The 21,126-nt window shown below is 43.5% G+C and overlaps 1 protein-coding gene across 3 annotated transcripts in view; it reads right to left on the reverse strand.

The window, feature by feature from the left end:
- Positions 1-20,643, reverse strand: part of FAM65B (family with sequence similarity 65, member B) — a 36,981-nt gene extending 16,338 nt beyond the window's left edge. For 2 of the 3 annotated variants that reach the window (XM_010085126.1, XM_010085127.1), the window contains exons 1-12: positions 20,518-20,642; positions 19,169-19,324; positions 18,453-18,531; positions 18,212-18,235; positions 17,137-17,190; positions 14,172-14,321; positions 13,155-13,218; positions 8,920-8,963; positions 7,473-7,598; positions 5,347-5,495; positions 4,434-4,563; positions 1,691-2,380 (exon numbers count right to left, since the gene is read on the reverse strand). In XM_010085126.1, the coding sequence (XP_010083428.1) occupies positions 1,691-2,380; positions 4,434-4,563; positions 5,347-5,495; positions 7,473-7,598; positions 8,920-8,963; positions 13,155-13,218; positions 14,172-14,321; positions 17,137-17,190; positions 18,212-18,235; positions 18,453-18,531; positions 19,169-19,324; positions 20,518-20,618 (1,767 nt within the window). In that variant the 5' untranslated portion in view covers positions 20,619-20,642. Of the gene's footprint in view, positions 1-1,690; positions 2,381-3,732; positions 3,880-4,433; positions 4,564-5,346; positions 5,496-7,472; positions 7,599-8,919; positions 8,964-13,154; positions 13,219-14,171; positions 14,322-17,136; positions 17,191-18,211; positions 18,236-18,452; positions 18,532-19,168; positions 19,325-20,517 lie in introns of all 3 variants that reach the window. The other variant, XM_010085125.1, reaches the window with a different exon arrangement.
- Between the last annotated feature and the right edge of the window lie 483 nt (positions 20,644-21,126).

The following is a 21,126-nucleotide window of genomic DNA, read 5'->3' on the forward strand; positions in this document are numbered from 1 at the left end:
GCACCAGCTCCTCTAGAGCTGAGGAGGCTTGGAGTTTTGCTTCCAGTTCATTTGCACACAGTATTAATGCTATAATGGTCATATGTTAGCACTTACGATGCTTGACACCTTAAACTGACCATACAGTCATCAGCTGATCAAACACCCTTCCCAACGCCTCTGTGACACAGGCAGGTGCTGTATCTCGCTTCCTCTGCAGTGTCAATGGTTTTAGCCACCATTTCTTTCAGGGCCAGTAGTGCAGCTTCTTCAGGCAAAAGCAAAAAGCAGCATGTGGGCTTCTCCTTTTCTCTGCCCGTCTGATATTGCCAAGAGAGATTTCTTCGGCCACAGCTGGATTCCAGCTCAACCTTTTTGCATGGGAAGCCCAGCACAGCTGCTGGCGATGCCGTGTTGGTCTGCAAGCTGATCAATAGGCAGCATGCAGACGTAAAGCAGACCTGGGAAAGGTGCCCTTCTCCAGTGTGCAGAAATCCTGTCTGCAAACGTCTGTCCTCTCCTTCCCCCCAATCCATGTCTGTCCCTTTGTAATTTCTGATAAAAGGAGTGTAAATAAACATTGTCCATTGTCCCTCTGCTGTTTAGATAGTTGACCTCTTTGTACAAGCTGCAGAGCAGCCACAAAATTGAAAAAATAATAGTAAAGGTAGCTTTACCTGCTTGAACCTCCTTGGAAATAGCACATGAAACAGGGGTTTCAGGCTGTCAAGAAAGCACTTAATTTGGGAAAGTACCATAGAATCATAGAATCAGAGAATCATAGAGTCATTGTACCAAAGGAAACAAAGATGTTAACAAAGTTTCTTTGTAAAAAGATAATGCTGAAGGATAAATGCTTCTCTCCTTCCTCCTCAGCCATGTTTTTAAATTATGAGGCTTAAATGACTGGCAGACCAACTTGCATATGAATATGAAGCATTTGAAATTATTATTTCCCATAGAATACTCTTTGAAAAGTAATGAGTCATGAGTTCATGGGGGACATACAAGTCACAGTGATTGGCAGTAAACATATTAATAACACACATGCAAAACCCTTTTCTTTTTTCGAATTTTCAACATGTTCTGACCATCCAGGTGTAATGACAGGATGTCTCTCCCTTTAAAAATGTCTGGGGGAAAAAGGAAAAGGCTTGGAAAAAGCCTAGGCAATGTGGGGATGGTGACCTTCGGTGAGACCTGTGCTTCTAAATTCCTTTGGCAATTTAGAAAATTCAGCTGCCATGGCTACAAGGCCTGATCTTCAGCTGGTGTGTTTTGCACAGCTCTGTGGAGTTCAGGTGTAGTATGCTAAAGTACACCCACTGAGGATATGACCCATAGATTTTAAAGGCAGAAGGTTGGCTATAATCTGATCTCCAGTATGGCACAAGCAATGGGTTCACAAGTGGTTTCTTCAGAGAAGGGTATAATTTAATGACCTCTCTGCCATTGCACCTTTTTCTCTTTCCCCCAGGTTTTGAGTAGATTAAAAGATCTATTCCTTGAGGATCCAAGGCTAAGGTAAGCACATGGCAGACAAGTTAAAAATGCAGCACTGTGAAAGGACGCTGCAAGGAGGAGAAAATCTACAGCTACTGAGGAATTTTACTGATCTCCAAAAACTCTACTTCGATGTTTGCAAGGAAGGGGAGGAGATTCTACCCACTCAGATTTTCTTTAGGGTAGTATTTTCTGAAAACGTACTCACTTTTAGGATGTCATCCAGATGCATCACTTCTTGGTCCAGGTCCTGAAACTCTTTATACTGCTCTTTATGTGGCTCAAGAGCTAAGAGAAGCCCTTGCAAGGCTTCTTCAATGCTTCCATCGAGATAAGACTTATATCCCTCTGATTCCCCACTAATTGATCCCTCACACGGCAGCCTCTCCAGGGTCATGGGTGCTTCTGCTGATGTAAGCCTTTTTACCAGCTGCTTCGTGATGTTGCCCTCATAGGTATCCAGCTCCACAGGCTTGAGCTCTGAACCTTCATCCGTGTCCTGCAGGAGAGACACCGGGACGCTTGTTTCTATAAAGACATGATCGCTCCCAGCATCGGAGGTTTTTTGGCCAACTTCAGGAGCTGCCCTTGGGGTTGCCTTGTTCTCAACCACCACTCCCTCTCCCTGGGATGGCAGGTCCTTCAGCTTGGCAACAGAGTCTCTGCGGGAGTCACTGTTGCTGGAGTCCAGGCTTGAGCTCTTGGAGGACTTGAGAGCTCGGTGCTGGGTGGGGGTCGCAGTGATGTCTGGGCTGGAGCTGATGTGAGCAGAAGAGGACTCTGCTGCATTGGTAGGGGGCACACGCTCTCCATAAGGCAGGTCGCCAAAAGTGAAAGAAAGAGGCCGCTTCTCAGTGGTTGCTGTTCCATTTTCAAAGACGTCATCTGTCAAATTTGACTGAAAAGATAATAGAGAGATAAAATGTTATGCATGTAGCACTGGAAAGAGAAAAAAAAAATACAGTATGTGCCCAAGAAAGAAAAAAGCAAGGAAAAAGATTAAAGCAGCATTCAAGACTTGAGAGATGGGACAAATATTTCAAATCCAACCTCTGCTTTCATCTGGCATGGCTCCTGATTTCGGCAGGAAAACTGCTGGAAAACTTGGGCTCAGCAACTCTCTGGTAAGCAGAGAGCTCTAGGAAGCAAGTGCCAGAATGGAGACCTGAATTCTGCTCATCATACGGGATTCCCTTAGACAACATTTCCACTGCACTTCTCTTAGTTCCTGCAGCATGTCTCTTTTTAAGGGGGTTATACTTAAGCCACCTTGTCTGTATTTTCCTACCCGTTACAGATTTCTGTTGTATTTATTTTCTGACGTCTAAAGTAGCAATCTCTAAAATTTAATACAGTTTCCTCCAAAAGTTTCTGAAAAGTCATGGCATTTTAATGGTGATAATACTATGCGATTTCTTTCCTATTGAAAGTATGTTCTGCATGTGGCATGGATATCTCTAATAACTATTGAACATGAGTTACATGGGAGTCCTGTTCAATGTGAGTTTCTGACAAAATGAAACAGAAGATTTTTTGCAGTGGTGTATCAAACAGGACATTGATAATTTAGAAAGCAAAACCAGTGCCTACAGACCCAAAAAATGGTCACAGCATATACACATGTGCATCCCTCTGACTGACTTATGAGGAAAAATCACTACAGGAGTCACAACCTGCCTATCTGACGTACAAATCTTGCTTTGTTATGTGGCCAACTCATAGAAATGCACAGCACAGATGAAAGACAACTACCATTTTGCTGACTGTTTGCTGGAAAGAACTGTAGGCATTCACATGTTGGTAAGGTGCATAAGGTTACAGTGTCCAAAACTTGCATCTTTTTTTTCCTAGCACTATTAGCAGCTTTTTTCCTTAAACATAATTTTACTCAAAGGTTCATTTATTCTTTCCCTCAACATGGGTATGCTTTTAGCATCTTAAAGTCATGTTACTAGGCAAACATCTAACATCAATCAGTGTAGCGGGCGATTTTTAAGAATACCATGTTGGATTGTATTCCTGCCCTGCTTTCTACCCACGGATAGTTGGCTTCCGATCATTATCCCTGTAGAAACCAAGAGGAACTTTTATTTAATGCTAGCAGCATGGGCTCACAGTCATGTTCTCCCCTCTAATCAGTCAGCAAAATGAGTGAGTTGCAACAGAGAGCAACACATGAAGCATGCGTGGGAATGGAGATGCCACACAAGGACTGAAAAAATCCTTCACCAAACAACAACCAGGACTCACATATAGCTCTAGCCCTGCTTTTGGGGTTAGCCTGAGTGATGGCAGGTCACTAAAAGAGCGACTGCGTCGAAGCTTGTCAAAGAAAGTGTCTTGCAGAGCATCTAAGATGGTCAACTTTGGCCTGTCTTGCAGGGGATGCAGCCATTTCTTCAACAGTTAAAGCAAACAGGGTGTGAGGAAGGGCAAGTTAAAGGAATGCTTTGTAGCAGAGTACAAAATTACAGGCATGGGATGCAGCACTTGCAAAATTAATATCTGTACAGATGGCCTATTCAGCTTAATACACAGTCCTGATTAGGCATTCAGAATTTGATTCAGGCAAAATGTAAGAGCACCCTGTGAATATCTTCAGTACAGGGGCAAATTTGACTATAGGATGCATTAAAAATACAAGTGCTATAATGGTTGTTAGTGTCACAAAATGAACACACATTTCATAAAGATTATTCAAGTATTATAGCCATCAGGCAAGAAGAATAGGTATGCAATAATTGGTCACATAGTTTCAAAGATGCCAGGATCATAATCACCTTCTTTCAGGATTAGCAGCTAGGAATGCACTTGCTTTATAAGTATTTGTAAGGGTAACCTGCTGCAACCAGGGAAAAAAAGCTTAGACATGTAAAGCAATGAAACGTTTACAGTGTTTGAACTGCTCTAGGGCTTCTCATTACACAAACATGAAACCAAACAGAGCTTACAAAGAATGAGTGGTCCTTGAAGGTTGGCGTTTCTGGAGTGCCTTGGCTGTACATGGACATTCTCCTCTGGAGAGCAGATGCCTTGCTCACATTTCCTGTGGACGGGGTCAAGTCTTCAACATCAAAGGGGCTATGGACACACACAAGCAGAAAAAAAAAAAAGGTTGTTAGGCTGAGCAAGAAGGAATTTCAGGTCCATGGAAAGGATTTTTGAAAAGGTGGTTTGTTAGCACATAAAAACCCAGAGGTAGCAAGTTTTTTAACAGAAGTGTTTAAAAGAAAGTGTTGTTAATTAGACAGTGGGCTCAGAAGTGTGGTCTTTGGTTCTGATAAAAGTATTCTACTCTCAGAAATCATTTATGTAGTGTAATCTGATGTTATTTTTCTCACATGAATAGTATTCTCAGATTTGAGCTAAGTGTCACACATACTAATGAGAAAGGTGCTCTACTATTAATAGAGCTGTTGCATTATAAGGGAAACCAGTAGCTGTTATTGCTGGCTTCATGTTTATTGCATTACAAGAAACACCACACATAACTGTAAAAGCTAAAAATATCAGTGCTTCTTTGGGAGTGACAATTACCACTTTTATTAAAGTGCCATGAGAACTGGGTTTGAATCCTAACACCATCAGCTTACGTATGCTGACCAATGCAGATAGAATCATAGAATCATTTAGGTTGGAAAAGACACTTAAAATCATGGAGTCCAACCATAAACCTAACACTGCCGAGTCCACCGCTAAAGCATGTCCCTAAGCACTACATCTACAACAGACAATGCTAGATTTGCCACCACCCTCACGGTGTACAAAGCTCTCAAAGGAGAGGAGAGACCACATGGACATTTCCTCTTGGGTTGAATTTTTACAACTGCTTGACACAGTGACAAACCAGACAGCTCTACTTACTACCAGGTGATTTCAAGGTTCAGCTTTATTGTGCCAAGGTCATTAATGTCTACTGCAACCACCTGAGGCCGTGCTGCAAACAGGTCTTTTGTTTCACAGGTAACACTTCCCACAAGGATGTGTGTAGCAAGTCCTTTAACTTCTGTGACCTGTAAGAGACAAGAACAAGATATCTAGGACTGCACGAGGCATTGTAATCCTTAATTACAAGGTAATGATTTTGACTTTCTGGCCTGGACCCCTACTAAAAGGCTACCAAAATATGACTATGTTTGTTGCATCTTCATTACTTAGGGAAAAAATAACATTTATTTTTCTTAATAAATAAGTTTGTTGCATGTGATCATGCTGCTATGGTTTCTTTATGTTTTTATGGGTGTCAGAAGAGAACAACCATACTGGCTCAGACCAAGGGGCTGTCCAGCCTTGGTATTTGGTCTTTTGCCGTGACCATAAGCAGAGCCCAATGAAAGAGTAAGAACAGGGAGAGCATATTGGTTGTTTTCCCATCTAATGCTCTCTCAGCAATTGACAATTTTAATGACGGGCAACCTCCTGACGTAGCTCGCGTACTTAGTAATTCCTAAAGGAAACTCTTCTATGTATTCTTCTCCTGCATCTCTGAAGCCATGTAATTGTTTGTATCTATGATGGCCTTTGGTGAGAACATCCACAGATCTATTGGTGAGGAACCACCTCCGTAAGTTTTTATAATAAGAGCAGAGTAGAGCACTATTCACATTTATATATATATCTGCCTGAAAATTCAGAGAGACAGTTATATTTGCAGCTCTGATATGCAAAGAAACCTTTGGCTATTTGCTTGAAAGTCAGTTATTGAGCCTTTCATGTGAAAGTCTTAGGAGAAAGTCCAAAAAGGGCAAGAGCATACACATTAACCTTAATAATACTGGGACTCTCATTTGAAGCTCTTGTGTACTACAAGAAAGGGTTCTCTCCTAACCTTCCACCTTAAAACTGTGTTGTTTGTTGACTGGGGAGAATGACTCACCTTGTGTCACAACTTGACTGTCTGTGAAAACTTCCTGTATCACACATTTGTGATTATTTTGTTGGTAGTTTTGTAATTGCTTGCACTTTCTTTTCATGAAGGTTTTGTAGTCTCAAAGTGGAACATTTCCCAGGAGACTTTCAAGATGCTCTCATTTAAGCTGCCCAAGCAGGGACACCCGGCATAATTATTAGCAGCAATTTCTAGAAAGGGGTCAGGGAATGGGTATTTCTGGGTTGGAGGTTTGTTGGAAGGAAAGTGCGTGAGAATGTGGACCTTCAGCCAGCAGAAAACTGTCTGTGGAGGCTTGGGGCAACGAGGGGATGAAGCAGTGGCGGAAAGACTCCGGTTTGGGAGGAAAAGTTGGTGTTGACTGCTAGGAGTTGCAAGAGTTGCTTTTTCCCTGGGGAATAGGGCATAAAGTCAGAGGAAAGCAGAGACTTGAAGCCATTAAGAAATTTTGGGAAATGCTGTGCTCTAGGAAGCTGCTAAAAAGTCAGAGTGGTTTTTCTACAGGCCTCCATCTCACTGTGAGCAAAAACATCACAGCACTGCTCCTTCACACTGTAGCACTGCTGTTCTGTGCAGGGGGGCAGGACTGGACCTCAGGACCGTTCCAGCTTATGCCCAGCTGTCCCCTGTGTGTGTTCAAATGAGAGACCTGTGTATTCCTCCAGATCAGCAGATGCTGCTCTCTTATCTGAGCAGTATTAACAAACTCAGCAGCAGTGGGATTTTTTGGGTTTGGGTTTTCTTGTGTTGTTGTTTTCCTGAACGCTGCTAGCAAACAGGTTTCCAGTGTTCCCTTGCTTTGGTGCAAGTATCTGAGTTGCTGGAGAGCAATGCGAGGCAAGGGTTGTGTTAGTATGGCTGTGACACCAGCGTGGGGAGAGTTAGGACAACCTCTCCCACAGGACTTCCAAGCTGATTACAGTCTTGTTGCATTTAGATTATACAATACTATAACACTTCACTCTTAGTAGGTGTGTTGGAAATACTGATGGCTCATTTCCAAAGAGTTTAATGATCTGCTGCTGCATTTTTGCTGTTGGTGAATGAGAAGGCAGCTTTTGACTCCTGCCTTGCCCTTAGGCAGAGGAGTTAGCTTGTGTACCTTAATGGAGATCAGTCCAACAATGAGAGGGAGGAAAACCATTTCTTCTCCATCCCAGCTTTGCTTGCCATTCACTTCTATTTTGCCTTTCAGTTTCCATCGCTGGCGACCATAACGCATGAAAATCTGAAAAAGAAAAATCCTCTCATTTTCTTGAGAAATTTGCTCTCTTGATGCACGAATATCAGAAACAGAATTGGGGAAAGGGTCTGAAATAGGCTGGAAGAGTTGGTGGTGCAGGTGCTGCCTTTCTGCTTCCCATCAAGCCAGAAGGAAAACGTCTGTCCTGCAGGATCTCTGCCTCTCAGCTCTTCTAATGCCTCCTTTCTATAAGGCACCCCTCACCCCGGGTTTCACTTTCACAGAACTAGATGACTCATAAGAAAAAAGCTGCAGGAGCTTTAACTCTCTTTACAGGGAAAGCAGCAGTGAGGTAGAAAATTTGGAGGGGAAGGAGGAAAGTCCTCATGGCCTTTCCTAACATCTACAGCTTGGTGGATCTGCTGCCTTCCCAGGCTGGGGAAAGGGTAGGTGAGCTCTTGGCCATCCCACCAGCTGTGAGACTTTGGCTGGGCTGCCAAGATGTTCTGGGCTGTGGGGCTGGCTGGGAGAGACCTGCACCAACTCCTCTGCCCTGCAGATGAGGAAGCACATGCTGCTTGCCGGCGTGAGAGGGGCTGGAGAGATTTGTCACAGGGAATGAGCGTGGGAACAAATAAATCAATGACCAAGACAGCTGGGAAGTACAGGGTGGGGGATCCATAATCAATTTGTGAATTTCTTGCAGGGTTAGCTCTGTTCTAGAGCTTGAGGCTTTTATTTTAATCCATCTCTAATTAACCTGCTCTTGATGTTATCCACTGAAACACTGCCGTGACCAGAGATCCTGACACAGCCTCAGAGCAGGTAACATCTGGGTCTCAATAAATGGTTATTCTGTGCCTTTCTCCTACTCTGCTTTACAACAATGTGAAGCCTAAGCATCCAGTAAAGGATGCTCTCAAGGATGTGTTCAATTTGCTCTGCATGCATGGGATGGGGAATATGCTTTCTTCCAGGGGAATTAGAAATGTTTGTCATGAATAAGACAGTGAGAAGAATGCCTTCATTCTGGGAGACACTTAAAAAATAAGGGGGTTTTTCTTGTGTGTTTGGGTTTTTTATACAATTTAAACTTTTAAAATAATAATAAAAAAACCTTTTATTAAAAAAACCCATGATCCAGTGCTCTGAATATAATTTTGAGGTCTTCCAACAGATGCCCTGACATAGGCAAATGTAAAGAGAACTGCAAGGTTTTTCAGAGCATATATAGGAAAAATAATAGCTGTTTCTTGGGGTGCTGATGTGAAAGGGTTTTATTCATCATGATGTAAAGAGCAGCAGAAATCTGCCTTCCTTTTGATTCTTTTGCTATTAAACAAACCATAAACCAATGTGGACGTACCTCATATTGATCTCCCGGGCAGAGCCGAGCAAAGCCAGCCAGACCTGAGAAGGAAAGACACAGAAGGGCTGTGAAAGGACCTGGGTTTCCGAGCGCAGTGCTGCCCACCAATGGGTTGCAGTAAGGTGCAGTGAGGTGCCCTGGGGTGCAGCTGGGTGCCCCGGGGCCGCCGCTGCCATGCTCGGGCAGGAGAAGGTGGCAGCCCCCCAACAGCTGCTCTGCTGGGAGGTGTTTTTGACCCCCCTCTTACTGCTGCCTTAGTGCCCACCAAACCAAGACTCCCATCTGCCCCAATAATTTTCCTTTTCTTTGTTTTCTTTTTTTTTGGTATACAGTTCATTGGATTGTGGTTTCTTGCATATCAAAGATTTAGACTTTCCAGATTTTTTTTTTCCTACAACAGCTCAAATTGTTCTATAATAATTATAGAAAAAGAAGAAATAGCTTCCTGGCATCATCTGGCTTCGGAAAGCAAGCTTAGCACCCTTACTATCGTGATGTGTAGGCGAGCTGCTGATTACCACATAGTGCTTGCTGCTTAACACTAATCAGACCGAGCTGTACATTTTGACACATTCCTTTGTCATTCATCTTAATAGAAACACAAGAGGGGCTCCTTCTGTTTGGTGTTTCCATAACATTATAATTCCCATATGATCTGACTATCTTTCAGTAGTAGGTACATCAAGAAACATGACTGACATCTGTAATATGAGATTTATTCATGTCTTTCCCCAGAGGAGGACAAGTAGCATAGCAAAGCACTTGTGGTATATGTTTGCTTGATTTTTTTTTTTTAAAAAGGTAGGACATCATGATACTATTTCTATATTGACCCTGTGCATGTGAAATTGAAAGTGTCCTGAGGTTTGTGACCACCCTGAAATCCTAAGTATGTTACCATCCCTCACCTGGCCTTGTGACCCGTTCTCCTATGGGATGCAACTGGTTGGTTTTCATTAACTTAATCCTCTACCTCCACAGAGGAAACCTCTCCTTTCACGCAGATCTCCTCAGTAGATTGCACTTGTTTTTGTATAAAAATTTGCCCAGCTTTGCCTGGGTAAGCCTAAAACTATGCCTCTAGTGTTGCAACACTCAAAGAAACCAGTTTGAAGACATACCAAGCCTGTGGCAGAGAAAGGAATTAAACCAAACTTTCTGGGGTATTTGGGCTGCATTTATCCTAAAATGCTGTGGTTGAACATATACAGGTGTGTTAAAATCAAGGTAATTAAGATGATCCCTAATGTTGGCTTTATTTACTGGGCTGAATTAGTCCTGCTAACTGGACTGTAGGAGCAACTAGACCTCTGCATGTGGCCGTGGCCTGTCCCTGTGATCTGATGATCCTCCTCTCCCATTTCTTTGACCAGAAAAGAGTTTTCTTTGCTCATCTTACTATGTAGCAGAACGTAGGGGTCATTGTGCAGAATCCAAGTCCTTTCTAATTTACTTGCTGTTTATAAATAATTTAAGCTTACTAGCACTCCACTGCTGCTTCTCTCTCCCCAGGTACGCTTTTGTAAGTGAATTTGATCTCTGCTGGGATCTCACTGAAAGTATCTGAGGAAAATAAAAGGTCCTTTCTTTGTTCAGGTGATGGGGTGGGAGAGCAGGGAAACACAACTTCAAATTCCACATGGATGTGGTCTGGACTGGAGGTCTGTGAGCAGTGACTTGCCCAACCAGGCACTGGTTTGGGCAGAGGGACCAGAAGGAAGTGGCAGGAGAGGTGAACCTGGAACTGAGCTCCTGCCGTGGTCGGTGCTGGTCAAGCCTCTTCAGCCTGATGAAGAGGGGGCTAGGAGTTGACTTGATTACAGGGGACAGGTATTTTTTGGTAAGTGGATAGCACTTAGGGACTAAATGTACGGCAGGAGCCAATGGCTCTATCATACCATGTCGAAGGTCACACCTTTGTAAAAGCACTGTCCTGGGCTTGTAATAAAGATGGGATGAGAGGTTGCTCCTGGGGCTTCAGCAGAATTAGGGGACAGGGCCATTACATGGCTGTGTCATGGCACTAGTGTCCTTTGTTGGCAGGGCCACCTGAAGGCATCAGTTCATGCAGCATGTACAGCTCTGCTCATGTGCAGGATGCTGGACACCTGGACTTTGGTGCTGGTGCTGGGCTTGGTGTTGCAGAGCCCCTGGTGCATCAGGCTAGCGTATCACTCTCAGTGGCTGGGCATTTCACCTCCTGCTGTCCTGGCACTTCCAACGGGTATAGGGGCACTTCCCTATACATCATAACACACAGATTCCATACAGGAACTTCTAAATTTCCACATTGGGTTTCGTTGTTTAATTTCAACAGCTGATTATCCTGAGCAGTAATCAAAGACTGCTGGCAAGCTTATTATCTTTATTTTGAAAAACTATTAGGCTTTTTTTTTTTTTTTAAATATCAGTCATAAAAACACAGTGTGGGTCCCTGCTTCCTGACAGCACTGTGTAGGTTGGCTTGCTTTCAGTGTAAGTGACAGAGGGTACAAAATAAAAATAACTTTCACTGGAATGGCTAGGAACAGATAAGCTGTGGGGAGAGGAATGCTTTGATTTTAAATTAGATCCTAAAGTTAGCTGGATATGCTACAGTATAACATAAGGAGGAAGCTTGCTCCATGCTCTGTAGGCTTTTGTGCTAGAGCTGTTGTGAGCTTTCGCAATAGCCATGGCTGGATTGTCCTACTGGATTCCTACTCCTAGGGAAAACTATCTAGATAGAGATCTCAGATGTTCTCATTAGAGAATACCTAATGATATGACTATTTTTCTTTGCTATTTACTGATCTGGGCTTCTTTTTTTAGGAGAACTGTGTTCAGAAGTAGCTGTTGTTTGTGGTTCGTGCTCTACTCCTGCATGTGAGTGCAGCACCTGGCTCCTCAAGAGCTCTTGGGCTTTGCTGGAGGATTTGGGTGGAGGATTTGGGCATTCAAAAGAGAAGACAGTCATCTGCGTTGCCATGATACCTTCTGCAACATGTCCTGCTGCCAAGAATTGTACATTGCACTGCATTTACATCAAGTAAGGAAATGCTCTGAGGGACCTGGCCTGTTGCAATTCCTTTTCTACACTGCATGTCCTCGCGCTTCCTTCAGTGTGTCCACACTGTGGGTCTTTGTATAGAAATATCTGTCTCAGGCTCTGTGTGTCAATCTTGTAACTTTACGTCTACGCATCTTCGGCTGCCTTTCCAGTGTGTAAGAGTGGGGGGCTCTTAGAGATAGGAGAACTATAATAGCTGCTGCACTTGTTTTCTCTAGTACAGAAGCATGGAGTAACTATTTTAACTTGATCTAAGATAGATCATCTCTCATGCACTGCAACCACCGGACACAACTAACAACTGTGACAAGGCAGGCAGAATCAAAACCCTGTATGAGATTTGTGAGCTCTAAAATCTCCAGCAGCAATACTGTGAATTTTTTAAATGGCAAGATTTCAAGTGAACAATGAAGAGTGTATGAATATTTAGATGCTGATTTGGTTTTATAGAACTATTTTAATGACAGTGATTGAAAATCCAAAAAAGATCTCCCCGCAATCTCTTCTTTAAGACATTGAGTCTTAAAGGGATAACAGCTTTAGTAATACCTGATGATTCACTGAGCCTTCAGGTAAAACTGATTCCATTGTATTCAAACCCATAAAGCCCCCTACCATAAAGACAGGGAATAAACTGAAAGGTGAATGCCACCACTCAGTTATCTAGGTGTTTAAATGGTAAACTACCCCCACATCTTTGCTTTTTTACATTTGCTAAAAAATAGTGGGAGTAGGAATCAGCAAAACTAAAGGACTTAGAAACAGATGATGTCAAATTAAGGAAGTATTTAGAACTTCAGCTCCACAGGCATTCACATAATTTCCCAGTCATCTTCTTAAAGGAATATGGAAATAGAGGCATAAGGTACAGCAGCCTTCAAAATTGAATTGCTTTGGCGGTTGGGAGGAGCATTTGAGGGAGGTAATTAGCCTTGAAAACAAGAAGCAGCATCTCAGAAAGTCCCTCTGTAAGCTTTGATGTTCCTGGCTCTGTGATTCTTTCCACTGAGCAGGGGTGTAAGTTGGGGGTTTGAAGGCTCAGCAATAGGTACGGTGGGGGAAAAACCACACCTACCATAAATACACATCACTCAAGCATGTCTGTATCTCAATGCCCTCACTAACATGCACAGAGACCACTGCTGTTCAGGGAGAAAAAAGGGAAAGGTGAAAAGGCAATTACCTTTCATCTTGATGTAAAACTCCCCCAATAGGTTTTCCAGCTCTGCTTCTATGGTACACATGTTCTGTGTTGGAAAAGAGAACAGTGAGGTCAGACAAACCCTCTTACCCTCTTTCTGCCCTATTTATTTTTTTTTTTTTTAAGTTCTATTTGTAAGGAAAGATTCTGTTATGAAGATGAAAGATATTTTGCAATAAAATCAATCTGCCAGGGCCATCCTTACTGTTTAGCTATGTCTGGCCCCAAAAATGGCAGCTGAGCTATTCCTGCTCACCCCGAAGCTGAATGTAACCCCGTGCTCTTCTTTGCACTCTAATCCTCCTGTTGGCAGAGGGCAGTTGTGGCCCTTGAAGCGTAACCTGGTCACTGTCCCTGTCCTCTCCAGCCAGGACATGTGCCAGCAGCAGCTCCATGCCAAAGTGGCTCCCAGCATGTTTTTAATCTCTCAAGAGACATGGACTACATTAAGAAAAAAGAGTCTATGGGGGATGGGTACCACCAGACCCTCTCCAGTTCTTCCTTCAGATTTTGGAAGGTTGTTACAGCTTGTGTGCCAGGATGTTTGCAACACTATTAGACATTTCTTCATCTACCGCCTGTTTAATAACATAGATGCTGATCACAGCAAGTAAAACTGGACAGCATGCAGCAGATGTCTGTACACATATGGGTTCCAGCCAACCTGCCACCCCAAAATCTGCCAGTGGGAAGGACATAGTCAGAATAATATGTAACTTTGGGGCAGATTTATGCTTTTTTGTGTGTGTGCAGCAGTTCCTGGGTATAACCCTGCTCTTGTCGAATACAAACATTATTATTTCAAGGAACTCCTTGAGCCCATGTAACCTGGCTTTGTAAGGCATTAGGTATTCACCTGAAGACAAACAAATAAATAATAATTCATCTTTGCTGAGTTTGCTTTTAATTCTTTTATCCAGATAAAATTCTCCCTGAAATCAGTCGCAAAGTTCCCATGGCCTTCAAACAGTGTGAAAGACTAAACTGATGAGGATGTACCTCTGTGTACTCCTTGTAACTCCTGTTGATTTCGGTTAAACTCTCTCGAGCTGCTTTGCTGGCAGGAGACATCGCAAAAGCTTGCTTCATTTTGCTGGCGCCATCACAGAGACGTCTTTGGATACAATAGGCTTCATAAAGCTCATCCACCTGGAGGGAACAAAGAGGGTGCATTGAAAAAAACCTAAGAAAAACCAACACAATAAAACCAACAAACTGTGAAGTCATTTGCATTATAAGGAAACAAAGCCAAACTGTTAGATCTATTGGAAAGTGTGAACAAATGAAGTTATGATACTGCTACAGTCTGTGAAAAAGAAACACAAGATAAAAATAACTTCCACTGTAAAAATCTCATTACAGCAACACTAGATGCTGCCAGCAGTTCAACTGCTTGCCCTGCATGCCTTTAACCATTGCTATTCCTTTTTTCCCCTGTCTCGGTGAAGTACAATCGTAATTGTAGGGCAGGCATGAATTCTTCTCAAATACATCGTTGCAGAAGAACTCTTTCAAAGGTAACTGCAATGTCCACGTGGCCAAAGGGGACTGGGTGCGTTAAATGGCACATTTAACAGGGCCAGCAATGTCTCCTGTATTGCTAACGCCAGCCGTGGATTGAGGCTCTATTTGATTAATAGGTAGTATTGGAAGTGGGTAGTGATTTTTTTTTTCATTCTCACTGCCTGTCCTCCAGAAACTGGGAGTCATAGTCAGAATCACCACAAGTAAAGGACTTAGAAGCAGCTGATGTCAAATCAAGAAAGTTTTGAACTTCTAGTCATCTTCTTAAAATCTTTTGGCGTGACTTAGGCACCCAACATTTCATAAGTACTCCAGCAGTTTTGCAAAACCTACTCACAATCAGTTTAAAGTTTCACCTCAATCTAGCTTCACAGGGCAATGGGTTTACATGTGTCTCGTTCTTTGGTTTCCCTCTGATCCCTGCACTGAATGTGTACATTTACTCCATCTGAGCTGCTCAGTGGGAGTCTACAGCAGTAGAGCTGGTGTATACATGTATATTGACATATTTATATAAACTTAATCTGCCAGATAGAGGAGATGTAGGTTTTCTAATTTGGCTTTATCAGGGTGAGAAGGAAAGGAACAGAGGAAGATGTCTTTTCTTTCTGCTTCTAATGTCCCTGCTAAGATAGGATGATATTTGTGTATTACCTAGAATAACCTTTTTCCTTTCTTATCTCTGACATCAAGAAATCGCCCCCTGCCCCATGGTGCTTGTTGCTCAGCAGTGGATTTTCACAGCAGAGTTTCTCTCAATGAAAGGTTCCAGCGCCTTGGCTTCATCGGTCTATGACTTTGTGTTGCTGCATTAGAGATGAGCCTGATGTGACAATCCAGGCATGTTCCAAATCCCATTTTCCAAGCCTGCTTAACCTCTAACAAAAAGTGATGCTGCTTATCTGTTTGGAAGGACACTGTTCTTCCTGACAGCTTCAAAGCCTTAGGTCAACTTTTACAAGGCTAGCTTGGATTCCTAATGGCCAAAGACCCTGACTTGAGGGATCTCTAACCAAAACGGACTGCTTTGCAAAGTGAAATTGTTCAGCAAAGGGTAATGAAGGCACAGGTAGGGTTTTGCCATTTCAAAGTTACAAGAAAAGCTTCTTGGAGTCATATCCACTCATATTTCTCTTGCAAGTCAGCTAAAGACAGCTACTATAAATAGATGTCATTTGGTATTTATTTCTGCCATCCAGCTGGAGGCTTAACCTGGGGTTGATGTCCTGCCCCTGCCCATGCAAGTGTGGCTAGGGCACTCATCTGCCCCCCTAAATTTGTGGGGTCTGCAGCTGCACATCCCATTTTCCTTGCTCTGTGTTTACAGAGCGCCAGCAGGTAGATGGCAGAAGACATTGCTGTGGCCCTGATTCAGTGCTGCTGAAAAAGACCTTCTCTGTCATTAGAAACAAAGATGTTTCTTCACCTGCTCAAGTCCATAAGCTTTAATGCAGCCCAGCTCGGTCCCTTTTGTCTCTGTTGCTGTGGGTTACGGAAAGTGAACTAATGTACTGGGCAAGCTTGAGTAATACTGACCAGCATTACCTCTTGTGTTTGGTGCTTTTCAGTCCTATTATAAGCCAGAAACCATTAGCTCTGAGCAGGCTGGAGTGGGAAGGACTTGAATGGAAATGTTCTTTAAGCACTAATTTTGCCATTCATGTTGCCAACAAGAGAGAAGGTGGGTTGGGGAACAAAATTTCAGTCTATCATCTGATGATTTATATCTCTTTTTTTCGGCTCCAAGAGTAAGAGAAGACTGAAATTAAAAGGTTTGGATGGGTTGTCATAATTGGAGCACTTCAAGCTGTGCAAACACTTTTCAAATGACTCTCAAAAGACATTTCATCCGTCAAAAATAATTCATTCTTTTGTCAGGTTCATAAAAGCAACTAATCGCTAGCAGATATGTTTATAACATGACATGGGTTATGTCCAGCTCTAAAATGTATTAGTATAAATCACAAGTACCTCTACTGACCATTTTCACCAATGTAATTATGTGGATGTGGGCCCCAAACCATGCAGCAAAAGTGTCAGCAGTGAAATCCAGGAATAAATCCAATCTAGCTGCTGCGTACAGTAGAAACAACTGCCGAATTACATTAGTTTCAGATGCAACTCTCTCTCTACCTGTAGTTTAACAACAAGCATGCAGTGAGAGAGATTTTTCCCAGCAAGTGCCTGACCCTATGTTCTCTCTGTACCTAAAAGCAGGTGGGAGTGTCTCAGGGCACGGCTGGTCCTTGGGGGCTACAAATCACATGGAAACCCTTCCCTTGGCTCTGACCACCAGCCCATCACAGTAAAAACAGTGAATCTGGGAGAGGCTTTATCCAGGTGGCCTCCCTAGAGCGGAGGGGTAGCAGGAGGCCAAGGGTTTGTTTTACTAAGAACACAGGAGCAGAGGCAGAAGAAAGACGATAGGAGCGGTTGTTACCTTGCTAATGTGGAACTCCAGCCTTCTCATGTATCTTTCGACCGCTTTGATTTGCTGAAGGAAATTAAGAGTCAGAGGGTGAGGCACATTTAAATAAATCAGTAAGTCATCACCATGCTAGCTCTGCATGGGTCTTCAGGTCCCTGTGAGGCTGAGAAACTCCCCCTTAAAACACATAGGGTTTTGTTGCCTGTGAAACTGGAATTAGGGGTCCCACCTTACTGCTACTAATCTGCTGCTGAAAATGGAGCTCACTGACTTCTGTCAGTTTTTGAACAAACTAAAGTTTTTCTTTGATGGGACTTCCTTAGTTTTTTGAATTCTTAAAAAAAAAAAGAAAAAAAATCAGAGCTTTCTTAGCTCAAAATATAATATTTCCAGTACTTTGAAAACCTGTAATAAAATTGATTGGGTTTTGCATTTCAAAATCCATTCTGTTGTTCAACAAACTGTTTTTGACAGCAAAACTGAGCTTGGCATTTGGACCAAAAAAAAAACGCCAGACTTGTTCAGGAAATGTTTCTGAAAGCTTTCCTTTTGTTTCATCCAAATTTTCCTGCAGGGAAAATGATTTTTTTTTAAATTTTTCCTTCCCCCAAACCGGCAGGGGCAGGGATGAGCTGGGGCTTGACCCAGCTCCCACGGACCACCACAGTGTACCCCCTCCAGCCCCCTGCCTGTCTGGAGCTGGCAGGGTGAAGTTGCACAAGGCGATGGATTTAACAGCTGGCAGCTGACAGAAATAGGAGGTCTCACTCCTCCGCCTCTGTCATCCCCTAGTAGGGGTCTGCCTCCTTCCGTGTGCCTGTCCCGAGCCAGTTTAACTTGACAGACTGATGGGGTAAGTTTGATGCTGTTAGCGAGCACAGCTGGCTGGTGGAGGCACCAGGCAATACCAGAGCACATGGGAAGAGGAGGGGAGCTTCTTCCTTCACAAGTGCAAATTGTAATTTCTCCCTTGATGGTGTTGGCCTGGCTAGCAGATCCATCTGAGAGAGGTTTCCCATGCCAGTTACGTACACTGTATGGATACTAATGCTTCCTTGCAAAACCAGTGTCGAAGGGGTTAACGTACCTTATCTAAATCATACAGGACCCCCTGCAACAGAGAAGATTAAACTGTGATTAGTTTTGCAACATAACAGCACCACGAGAAAATAATGTTTGTCAGTCAATGGAAATCACAAACAAAATCAGGGGTGGAAGGGAAGAAGAGCATCAGTGCAAATTCCCTGTATCCCACTCCCACCCCTGGCTGCTCCAGCACCTCGAGAAGGTTACTGTGAATCCACACGATGAAAAAGTGTGACACGTACCAGGCGTGAGTTTCTTTTCATGTCTTTTAACTGAGTAGTCAACTTATCCAGCTCTGTCTGGTGAACTTCCAGATACTCACTGTAAACACAAACCAGAGAAGGGATCCATGAGCTCTGCAGCACATATCGAGCTGGCTGCTGACCATCCTAAAAGAAAATCTGCACAACAAATGGCTTTCCTCGCTGGATGCATTTTCAGACAAAAACTCATTTATCTTGATCTGTCCTAAAAGCAGCTCCCTGCTGCCTTTTTGGGAATATATGGGAGTGACTTATTTAGCAGTGTGTAAGAGCTCAGTGTTCTTATGCCGAACAACCAATTTAAAGTAAGCTAATCTGCTGCTTAGTTTATGGGCTGGTGCCTTCCAGTCGCTGCCCTTGTATCTGGCTGGTAAAAGCCCTGTTATCGTCTGGGATGTTATCTTAAAGGTGATACAAGCCTCTGATAGGACTCTAGGAAATTCGGAGGAAAAAAAAATTGGATGTTGAAATGCCAGCCTTTGGGAGCTTTCCTAGCAATTTGAGTGGAAAAGGGATTCTGTCCCCTGTATTCCTGTTTCCCATACAAATATTTTGGATCCTAAGTGTTACAATCAAGACTCCAAGAGGTATATTTCCTCTCCCGTGATTAAGGATCCCTGTTCCTGTGATATGTTTCTTTAGGGTTTAAAGTGCCACAGAAAGCTTCAATCGACAAGCAGGACAAAGGCTCTTACTCCAGGCCATTCTTCAGGGCTCGGTAGACCTCTTCCATCCTTTTAGGCTGGGGCTCTTTAGGGGTGGTGCTGTTCTTATGGCCCAGATTATGCATTTTCTTCACCTTTGCTTGGGGCTTCTTGATTGCAGAAGAATTTTCAATAAAGGAGTTACACCTGCAAAATGAACATTAAAGAGGAAGAAATCCCTATAAATCATAACAATCCCAAAGGAGCATAGCTTGAAGAAATCTTCTGATACTATCTGCTAGCAGAAACAAACCTGTGTCTGTGCCTGCCAGTTAAAGGACTGCGTTTGTTTACAAGTTAAGAGGTCTGAGCAGCCTGGGACACGTGCTGTCAGCTTTTGATATGCCAGTTGCCTTGCTGAGATATAACTGCTTGTCTGGAAATGCTGGATTGAGTCTGAAGCTCATCAGACCTTTCTCTGTCTTATCCCATGCCTGTCCTGCCTCACGTTGCCTAGCTACAGCCATAAAAGAGCTGAGCTACGTCCAGGTGCTAAAAACAAAGGGGAGCCCAGCTGACCTCAGGTGTAAAGCCTGGGTGCTCCTAAGGAAGATGAGGGCTTGGTTAAGAGCATGTCTGGAGGACAGCATCAAGTTGCTGGTCTTGAGCACGTAGGTGGCAAAGGGAGGATAGTTGTGCTGCGTATAGGTGCCTCTTTGGTGACTCTGCTGGGGGTAGGTCAGCATCTAACAACCATCACTGACTTGAGCTGATGATGGGAGGCTACCTTCCTCCTTAATTGCTAACTAGTGGTCTGGCACTCAGAGACTTTATACAAATTAAAAGTAATTGTAGTGTCTGGGGGCATCAGGAGCTGGTTGACTCGATAAGTGCCTGACTCAAAGCCCTAAGCCCTGTCTAGCTAAAGGGCAGTGCAAGGAAGGGCTCTTCAGCCAAGCTCGGCCCTGTTTCCAGCAGGACATGAAGGCAGCTCTGCAAGGGAAACCGATTTTGAATTCATAGCAGCATCGCAATGAGAAAACCATCTTTTAGGTAGCAACAGTCTTCAATTGGGGGTGGTGGGAAGTGTATCATGTTCTTGCACATTTCACATGTGGAAAAGATCACTGCATAAGTTAGTAAATTAAACTGATTCTCTGGAATTTTCTCACAGCTCTGAGGCATGTGAGGAAGCGCTGCCTTAATGGAGGAGAGGCAAATAGGCACCTGGTAGCTGAGGCAGAGGGCAACAGCTTAACTATACAAATAATACATAGAGAGATTTTAGCCTAGAAGACCTTCTTCTGCAAAGAGAAGGCAGTCTCCTCTTACCTCTTTCCCACTTACACCCTCCCTTAGCACCTGATTTGGAAATTCCCCTTAGACAGCATGGCACTTGCCTGGAGCGCCTCTCCTGAAGCCCGCTGAAGCCAGCAAAGGACTGGCTTCTAATAATCCCATTAGGACCTCCTGGAGAGAATGAATGTGATCCTATTGACATGATTTCGGGAAGCCTGGAAGATATTCCTGAAAAACAATAGAAAGCAGGTCAGTGACGAGGGAGGGTAAGAGGCAGGCAGTGAGGCAGGGACTGCCTGGTGCCCATCAGGCACTGTAAGTGGTAACTGAACCCCACGAGGGGGCACAAGCCAGGGCACACATCTGTTTGCATTGTCAAATCATCCCACCTCAAAAATAAAATGGTCCTATTTTCACTTCTGACTTATGGCCCAGGGTCTACTTAAAATGTGCTGGAGACACAAAGACGGTCTGGATGTGGGACTAGGAAACAGATACTTCAGCATGCTAATCACAATGCCATACCCGATTTCTGCTGTGCCTGGCATGCTTCTGCCCCAGCCCTGGTGTCCCCATCTGCTGCACCAAATTGTCACGGATATTATTTTGAGGGTGTGTTGTGCTCTTAGGGGGCACTCACCATCACCGTGAAGTGTTATTGCACATATTAAGTTAAAAAAAAGAGGGTTCATTCAGCATGAATCAAGTCC

Source organism: Pterocles gutturalis, unplaced genomic scaffold (assembly GCF_000699245.1).
Source record: "Pterocles gutturalis isolate BGI_N339 unplaced genomic scaffold, ASM69924v1 scaffold34535, whole genome shotgun sequence".
Lineage (NCBI taxonomy): Eukaryota > Metazoa > Chordata > Aves > Pterocliformes > Pteroclidae > Pterocles > Pterocles gutturalis.